At 39.1% G+C, this 9,767-nt stretch overlaps 1 protein-coding gene across 1 annotated transcript; it reads left to right on the top strand.

The window, feature by feature from the left end:
* Positions 1 to 1,798: 1,798 nt before the first annotated feature.
* Cbr-rbf-1 lies at positions 1,799 to 9,580 on the top strand (the record flags this gene model as incomplete). The annotated part of the gene is made up of 14 exons (XM_002641843.1): positions 1,799 to 2,018; positions 2,798 to 2,879; positions 2,939 to 3,094; positions 3,316 to 3,451; positions 4,677 to 4,778; positions 5,080 to 5,408; positions 5,613 to 5,666; positions 5,793 to 6,232; positions 6,331 to 6,504; positions 6,550 to 6,837; positions 7,330 to 7,569; positions 8,374 to 9,005; positions 9,319 to 9,415; positions 9,465 to 9,580. The coding sequence occupies 14 exons, from the start codon at positions 1,799 to 1,801 to the stop codon at positions 9,578 to 9,580; spliced, it is 3,066 nt and encodes a 1,021-aa protein (XP_002641889.1).
* Positions 9,581 to 9,767: the final 187 nt, after the last annotated feature.

Here is a 9,767-nt window from a genome sequence, read left to right as displayed (position 1 = left end):
AATTCTCGCACCCCTAGACTTGTCAAAACCTTTATCCATCGTCTCATTTCTCGAAGATCTTTTTGCTATTTTTAGCTCAAACTAGGAGGTTTATGAATGAATATATTATAATTTCATTTTTCTCTCACCTCTCTTTCAACCCCTTCTCAATCACTGACAAATCCAGAATAAGGTGTCAAAAAGAAGAAGAAAAACATGCGCTGTTTTTAGAAACGGCTGCTAAAATTTATATATTTTTGTGGTGGAAGAAGAGAAGATAGGATAGCGAAAAGTCAGAAGATTTACGTCATGTCATGGTGGGATTGGAGAGAATAAAAGAGAGATCAATTGATCCAGATTGAGGATACTGTAGATCTGAAAGTCTAGCTGTGAAAAGTTGTTATTTTTGAAATATTTCAATCTAAATGATATGAAGTCAAACTGTTTCCAAGGTTGATCAACAGTAGGATATTCGGATTTTTAAGAAACCTTTTTAAGGACCTTCACTCTAATAGAGTGTCACCCAAACTTTTGACTGTGAGCCAATTTATCTCGGTTCCCGTGTAAGATACAGAAAAGTTGTCAACTGACAAAATGCTTTCGATATTATGATAAACATTTTACTAGTTGGCAAGTATTTGATATCAATTTAACGAAACGAGATATATAGTTTAAAAGTTGACTGTTTGACCAGCACTCTATTAGAGTTGGCAGTACTTTTAAAACTGGACATTTCAACGTCACCCTCATCATCATCATCATCATCACTCGACCGGGGATTGTTTGTTTGTTTTTTTCATCCTGTTTTCCCTCCATTTAGTAGAGCTTCCGATTTTCGATTTCCTTCAAAAATTGGAGGCGTTGCTTTTTGGAAGAATTTGTGTTCGGAAGTTCTACGTATCAAAAAGATTGGAATAGTCTAAAGGTATACTAAAGGATGGGACATCGAAGTTCTACTGAAATCCGAGAGAAGCAGTGGTCTCTGAGATCTTGAGTTGTAATTTTTTCGAAATATGAGTTTCCATGGGTCAGATTACTGTAGTCCATAAGTTCTGACTTGAGAGACTCTCTCTGATAGAAGAGGTCCTCTAGATCTTCCCGTATCACATGGTGCTCTTTTCAATTTTTAAGAGATCCCCGCCGTTTTTGGGGCACAACAATCCATCTATTTTTCCGTCCATCTCTAATGACTTCAGAAAAATGCGATACATCTCGAATTTCGAATCGGTGTATGCGACTTCATATCATCGCGTGAGAACAAGAAGAATGCGGGGAGAAGAAGAATCTACGATTGAATCGTCAAGAGTTCTTCCTCAAACATCTTCCGGTCCTCGGAACCAAAAACAAGAGGTCGAATAGGGGTAAAAGAGTGTAGAGACATAGACAGCCGGGGTGGACGACGTCTTCAACTGCTTCTGTGCTCGGTGCCTAATTTGTGTTGGGCGACTGACGCGGCGTGAGTCCCGTAGAGGGAAGAGAGCAAGAGGAGGAGCAAAACCAGCAAGCACGTCTTCTTTTTTCCCATATCTCTCTGTCTAACACCTCCTCAATGAATGTAATGCATCGGATCGTTGGAAGAAAATGGACGAGAGATGAGAGAGGGTGACAGAGTTAGAGCAAAAGAAGAAAAAAGAGAAAGAGAAGAAAAAGGAAGAAGGAAAAGAAGCTGCATCGTTTTTGTCTTGAAAATCATCAGGGCAGGAGGAGGCTTCTCCTTCTATTAATCTATCTTAGGCTGCTAATTTGCCTTATACCTTCCTCTTCTTTTCTTTTTGCTCATCCTATCCCTTGAAGAGGAGTGTTCATTCAATTAAGAAGAATGTTCTCCCGAAGAACGACACCTTCTCCTTCAATCACCACTGCTTCGTCATCTACCTTTTCAATTTCCAATCTGACCAATAATAATGCAACTTCCACATCGGATTTACCCACTTCCGTGATCTCTAATATCGTCCCGCAAATTCCGCCCACCCCGCGACGGGTGCCACCAAAAATTGGACTTTTGCGACATTTGTCTGGGTTTCTGGAGTCGAAAAAAGGTTGGTGATTGATTATGTGATAACATAGACACCTGATTAATGTGTTGTTTGATTTTAAGTTTTTAAATTAATGTTACTTATACGCTGGATCAAGTCAGTTATCACAGCATTTTACTTCTGGGATAGGTAGGGTACGGCGGCCAAACAGCCCTAGTAGTTTCTTGATTGGTACACGGCAACCTACTCAGGGCCTAAGTCAAGGCCGGCCGCTATCGCAATCTGAACAACCGTGATAAGTATAAATTGAACTGCGGATCTCCGATTTTTTGTTTATGTAAATAAATTTTTTCCAAAAGTGAATACGTTGATTCCTTTGAGGATTCCTCCGCTCTTGATTTCAAATTCTTCTGTTATTTTTCAATATTTCCTCTCAACTGATCATTGAATATCTTAAAAACATACGGATTATCTCATTTTTCGTCATGACTCAATATTTTGGTTTTCAAAGTATCACACACTCTTTTTTTTGAAACTTTTGCGAAACCAAAGTACATTATGAGCTCATCAAACACAACTCGAAACTCTTCTTCTTCCCCAAATCCCAAAAAAATGTAATCGTTTTTCGCTCCCGTTTGTTTCTGTTTCGGTCCAATCTTATACGCATTTGTGTGTACGTATATGTGTGTGTGTGCTCACCGAGCTTCTGGTTTTGCTCACACACGTACCAGCCAGGAGCCAGAATGGAGAAACAGAAGGAGAAAAAAGGAGAGAAGGTTTTGAAATTGAGAAAAAATGAGGCTGGAAGCTTAAGACGGGATAATTGGAGAATGTTCTTTCAGATCTGATGAATGATTGGGAAATCGGTGGAACGCAGAATAAATGGGTTTGTCCAAGTGATCGACATTTGCATTTGAGAGCACAGTGAGTTGTTTTTTTCGATGAATTTGAAATGATGGAAAACTAAGGAAAATGCATTCCAGGCTGAAATCAGGATGGTCCGTCCGAACAGCAACAGCGAGGTCCCCAACCAATTCAAAAGCTCAAACGGGATCAATTACTGCCGCGGAACAAGAACAGATTCAACGGGTACTGGCGAAGGCTGAGGAGAGCAAAAATAAGGAGCAACAGAGGATCGGGTACGATTTTTTTTATTCCAAAAATCTTTGCAACTTTCAATGTTCATTGATGTCGTCATTCGTTTTTTATTGAAGCGAAAATGGCTATTAGAAATTCTGTGAGGTTTTTCGGCTTCGCTATCTGATGAATAATTTAAAACAAGAATTCGATGAAGAAATCTGAAATTCGGGAGCGATGAGCCATCAAAATTAAAAGGAAAACGAAAAACATATTTTTCCAGAAAAATGGTGGATCGTCTGGAGAAAATGAGAAGACGTGCGACAGGAAACGGAGTCACGCATTGTTTGTTATGTCACACTGAATTCGGTCTGCTTGCTGCAAAAAGTTATGCAGCGATGTGTACGGATTGTAGGAAGGTAAGAATTTACGATTTTGCAAACACGGGTTCAAACTTTGAATTTTAAACTAGAAGTCAACTTTCAAGTACAATTAGAAAATTAGATCCGTTTTGTGTAAGCTTCTTTAGTTGATCCTGGATTTTGGTCCATTTAGTTCAATACTTTTTCCTCCACTTCTACTTTCACATATGCCATCATTTAATCACTTATCATCCAGGATTATGATCAACTACGGTACCGCAAAAGTCGGTTTTGTACTATTATGCTGTTATGAGGGCTCCCGGACATTTCGCAACCGGACATTTCGCAGCCGCGACATTTCGCAGCCAGACATTTCGCAGCCAGACATTTCGCAGCCTCTGATAACGTCAGAAAATCAGAATTCCAAGTTCTTCGGTTTTGAAAAAAAGTATATTTTAATGTCAGAAATTGAATTTTCGAAGAATTCGGCTGAAAAAAAAAATCAAATTTCAGCTGAAAAAATAGCAAACAAGTATTCAATAAATTGAAAACTGCTAAATCTTCACTGTTATGATATTTTTTAGAATTTATTTGTTTTCTTCTAGAATTCCAACTTTCTAAAATCTTATATTTTAAAAAGAAATTCTGAATAACAATGAAGATTTATCATTTTTCAATTGATTGAATACTTGCTTGCTATTTTTTCAGCTGAAATTTGATTTTTTTTTTCAGCCGAATTCTTCGAAAATTCAATTTCTGACATTAAAATATACTTTTTTCAAAATCGAAGAACTTGGAATTCTGATTTTCTGACGTTAGCAGACGCTGCGAAATGTCTGGCTGCGAAATGTCTGGCTGCGAAATGTCCGGCTGCGAAATGTCCGCTGCGAAATGTCTGGCTGCGAAATCTCCGGCTACGAAATGTCGCGGCTGCGAAATGTCCGGGAGCCGTTATGAGATGATCGGAGCTGTGGAAGAGAAAAAGTCTGACCGCCGCACGGCCGAACAACTGTAATTAGCAAATACGTATTTTCAACTTAAATATATTTTCTCGATTTTCGTTCGTTTTTTTTATATTTAGAAAAATTGTAGGATTACGGTGGTTTTCGTTACGAAGATCATTGACGACGCCCACGAGCTTTTCTCTTCCATAGCTTCGATTTTTAAACCGCCATAATACTAAGCTCGTCATAACAGAAATAGCAGAAAATATAACATTCTTCAACAAATAAGAGCTCACAATTAAAAACAAAAACACATGCACAAAAAGGAAAATTTGCAGTATGTATGCCAACGAAATTGTGGTGTGGAAACGACGGATGTGCAATCTGGAAAAACGGAGACAGTGTTCTTGTGCAAAATATGCTCAGAAGCCAGAGAGGTGGTTAGTGGTTTCGGCTGGTTGTCCGCGTTCTTTTTTTCTCTAAAAAGTTTCTTTTGGATACTTTTAGAGTATTCGAATGAACATGTCTCCCTGTCCAAGTCCTTTTTTTTCAGAATTTTATTATAACTTTTTTTGACACTTTTCAGCTTTCTTTGCTTACACTCTTTCCATCAATATTCACACCCTTTGTTTCTAAAAATAGATTTTCCTTTCCCTTTTTCCTTCATTTTTGCCAGATTTTTTGCAACCCATGTTTGCTTGCCCCCTGTACCTCTATCTCTAAATATCACCCAAATTCCAGCTATGGAAGAAATCAGGAGCATGGTTCTACAAAGAAATGCCCGAATTCCAAAGGCCCGACGAACGTCTTCCATACTATACTCCAGTCACTGCCAATGGATCAATTCCGAATGCAGCATCAGCGACAACTCCTGTTTCTGGAACACCTGCTGCTGGTCCACAACCAATGACAATGCCGTCAACGTCATCGTGCCAAATGACAACACCGAAATGGGCGTCTCCAAGCACATCGTCGAATCCAGTAGTTCCCCAGATTTCCAATGGTCCAGCGTCTCCGCTTCCGAATGGAAATAGAAGAAACACTGGGAATGGTGGAATCGAGTTCCCGAGGTATGATATTTTTTCTTTGAAATTATTTTGTTGAAGTTAAAATTTGAAGTGTGTTTTGATTTTCATTTTGAAATTATTTTCGATTTTTGTGAGCTAAAAAAGATTTCAAAAAAATTCCAAAAAGCATGCAACGTCTCCAACCCGCTCCAACTCCCCGTTTTCTCCTCTGATGCTTTTTTTTTACCTTGCCGTTTTTATTTTAAGCTCCAGTCGTCCCAGCATCTGCTCCGTGCTTCAAGCCATCGACCCACCCGACAGGTTGTTTTTTTCGTTTCGGTTTCTTTTTCTTTTTCATCTGTCCTCTGTTATTTTGATTCAACCACTAGATTTTTTTTCTAATTAGTATATAATCATGCTCATAGGAATTTCATTTAAAAATTTCAGATCGAAATCTCCGCGACCAAGAATCCAACCAAGATGGGTGAATGAGAAAGTGATGAGTAGTATGTCAGTGGATGATGAAGAAAAAGCGCTAAGCTCTTCTGATGGAGAGTCATTTATCCAGTCTGGTGTACCTTGCCGTCAAAATAATCAGACGCCAACGGCTACTGCATCCACGACTACATCTCCAGCACCTCCTCCAGTTTCTACAACACCCACTCATCGAATTGAATCAAATCTGGAACGATTCTCTCGACACTCTCAGAAGACACCTCGCTTATACAGCACTGACGATGAGGACGATTCATCTCCAGAGTCTCGACCATCGTCTACAAGATCCACTTCTCCGCGGCACTCTCTTGCGACGCCATCTTCATATGCGCATGACACGTGTCACGAGACGTCACTCCCGGATCCAGATACGCGTAGCATTGACAGTGGAGGTAACTGCTCAACCTGTCAGTACTTTTTCGGATCGTTAGGACGAAAATCCATTTCGAATTCTCCGTAGAATTTTCAACTCATCATTTACATTTTTCAGTTGTCCAATCTGATCATTCCAATCCCCAACAACATGGTTTGACGTGTTCGTCTTCATCATTGACACCCCTCCAACAACAGGCAAGCCATGGAGATTACAATTCTGGAAGAGGTTCACCGAGAAGAATTTCAAATCCGGATAGTGTGATTCCCCGGGTAGCTCAAAGTGCATCAGGTATAAATCAAAAAAGTTCAATTTTTTTATTGAAAATCATTTTAGGAACTTCGTTGGTCACTCCACCGCCTCCAATCTCTTCTCGAGCCAGTCCGGATCATCGAACATCGAGTCCAATGAATATTATGGAACACAAAACATCAAGTGCCAGCTCGTCGAGCATCGGTGGAACGAGACGAGTTGGATCAGCAGAACCCACTATCAACAATCATCATTCGATGCATAATAACTACAATCATAATGAAACGAAACGGTTGATTCATCAAACAAGCAGAGCCGAATCTCCACTAGCAGCTGCCTCGAGTTATCTGAATTCTACTGATGAAGAATCAAGTAAGTTCTTTTTTTCATACTTACAAAATCTTGGGCCGGCCCGGCCCGCGGGTCGGCCCGTCGAACATTTTGGCGGGCCGGCCGGGGGTACTTACAGACGTTGATTTTTTTGAATTTTTTTTCGAAAATTTATATATTTTTTCAAAAATTCAAACAAAAACGACCGATTTTTTGGCTATTTTCTACTTTGTAATTTTGGTTAATAATGTATCCTTTTTTCTTTTTAATTAAAAAAAAAATTACCCAAATTTTCATTGGAAATTTTTCAACTGTGATAGGCGGGCCGTCCCTGCCCGGCCCGGCCTTTTGCAACTATGCTTTTTTTTACTCTGTTTCGAGTTGGGTTTTTGGGGTTTTTATTATGGGCTCTAACTTCTAATTATTTCTACTAAAACATTTTGAAGTCATCCTTCTTGATTTTGCTGTGATTTTTTGTAATTCTCTAATGGTGAAAACAAACGCTTCTTAACCTTCTCTCTAATCCGATTTCAGAGCAACGAACTCGCCGTCGCGATGGTGTTGGTCGTATCAATTCTCTTCAACTTAGAACTTCACTCGATGACGTAGCGCCTCCAGCGCCACCGACGTCTTCTAAAATGAATGGTCACGTTGTATCGTCGTCTGAACCAAATCATCAGAATCATGTTCCCGTTCCTCCAACTGTTCCAGTGGTTCCAGAAGAAGAAGAAGAGAAAACGATAACAGCGAGCACGGAATCTGCGTCTGAACCTGGTGCGGTGATTGATGTGAAACGTCTTGTGACACCTTCAAACAGCACGTCATCTTTCGTTGATCCAACGAAGCATGAATCTTCGTCTTATCGTCGTGATGGTGGTGGTGGTTCTGGTGTATTCGGTTGCTTTTTGTGTTTTTCCAGAAAACAACGTTTGTGGTTCTTTCTTTCTTTCTCTTCTTTTCCACACTTTCCTCTATTTTGTTTTAATTGTAAAAACTTTATTTCAAAACTAACTTATCAAAAGTCTGTAGCTACAGAGTAGTGATATTCTATCAGTTTTGTTTATAGTTATTGGTACGAAAAGTTAGTGGTACAAAAATCGGAGCTGTAAAAGAGACCGTGGCCAAGGGTTCCACTGGAATAACTACAGTAACCTAATAATATTAGGTTGGCCCACAATACTACGGACATGGTTTCGTTTGCTTATAACCAGATTTGTCCGGATTCCGGAAAATGTGTTTCATCCCGGATTCCGTGAAATTTTTATATGTCAGCATTCCGGATTCCGGATTCCGAGAAAATTATTTTATTCCTGATTCCGTTTCTCAAAAAAATCATTCCGGACATCTCTGATAAATACTGAATAAAAATTTGTAGTTGTCGCTGTGGGACCTTTGGCCACAACTACCGTCGTTTCTCTCCCATATCTCCGAATTTTCGTACCAGCATAATAAATTTTCTCATAAATTTTTCCCTTATTTTTTAAGTTTTTAGCAAGCACACTGCCTGTTCTCTATCCATCCACATTTTCCCTCAAATATCTATTTTTCAATTTTCTAAATGAATTTTTACATTTTCAGGCAGCCTCGGATCCATTAATCTGACACTCACCTATACCTCATCCGATAAGAAGCTCAGAATTCATCTAATCCGAGCGAAAAACCTCAAAGCGATGGATTCGAACGGATTTTCTGATCCGTACGTAAAATTCCACCTGCTTCCGGGAAATACGAAAGCGACGAAGCTGACGTCGAAGACGATCGAGAAGACGTTGAATCCCGAATGGAATGAGGAAATGGCATATTATGGAATCACTGAAGAGGATAAGGAGAAGAAGATTCTTCGAGTAACAGTTTTGGATCGTGATCGTATCGGATCGGATTTCCTCGGAGAAACAAGAATCGCGCTGAAAAAACTCAACGATAATGAGATGAAAAAGTTCAATTTGTATCTGGAAAGTGCACTTCCGGTTCCAGTCCAAACGAAAGAGGAAGAGAGTGTTGAGCGTGGAAAGATTAATGTCGGACTCCAGTATAACATTCAGCAAGGATCCCTTTTCATAAATATCAACCGATGCGTTGAGCTCATTGGAATGGATTCAACTGGATTTTCGGATCCCTACTGCAAAGTTACAATGACTCCGATCACTTCGAAAGCCCATCGGGGCAAAACGACAACGAAGAAGCGGACGTTGAATCCAGAATGGAATGAGGTAAATTTTAGAAACCTGTGTGCACAGAATTTTTCGCTGTTTCCGGTCGTTTCTTTTAATGTATGTTTGGTGAAAATTGAACTATTTATTAGTAGAAAACTCGCTGGCTGGAAAAATGTCTGAAAATCACATGAGAACAACTTGAACTGACTATGAGCGAGCTTTAATTTTCGCCGGCATTTTCAGGGATTTCAAAATTTCCATATATTTTTCAGAGTAAAATTATGAAAATATATAACTTTTGAAAGCATTTTAATTCAAAAAAAAACAAATCTTTAAACACGACTTCTTCTAGCAAACTAGAAATTTTCAGCAATTGCAATTCGTGGTTCCATTCAAAGATCTTCCGAAAAAGACTCTCCGAATTGGAGTTTATGATCATGATTTGGGTAAACACGACGATTATATTGGTAGGATAAACAGACACACAGACAGAAATTCAATTTCTTCCTTTTCCAGGAGGCATTCTTCTTTCAACATCCGCGAAAGAAGAACGAGGTCGCCAATGGATAAAATGTATCGAAAATCCGGGAACTTTAGTTGAAGCGTGGCATCGTCTAGAATTGGATTCGTAGTTTCCTTCTTTTTTGATTATTTTATGGTCCTTTACAGGTTACAACTGGTAAAAATCTAATTGAAATTGGTAGTTTTTTTGTTAATTCTCTTTTAAATTGTCTTCCTTCCTGCAGTTTTCATTTTACATTTCTTCCTTTTCTATTCTTTTCAAACATTTCGTTTTAATATTTGGTGAATGAACTTTAC

The sequence above is a fragment of the Caenorhabditis briggsae genome (assembly GCF_000004555.2).
Source record: "Caenorhabditis briggsae complete genome, chrIII, whole genome shotgun sequence".
Taxonomy (NCBI): Eukaryota; Metazoa; Nematoda; class Chromadorea; order Rhabditida; family Rhabditidae; genus Caenorhabditis; species Caenorhabditis briggsae.
This window is presented reverse-complemented; position numbering and strand designations above follow the sequence as displayed.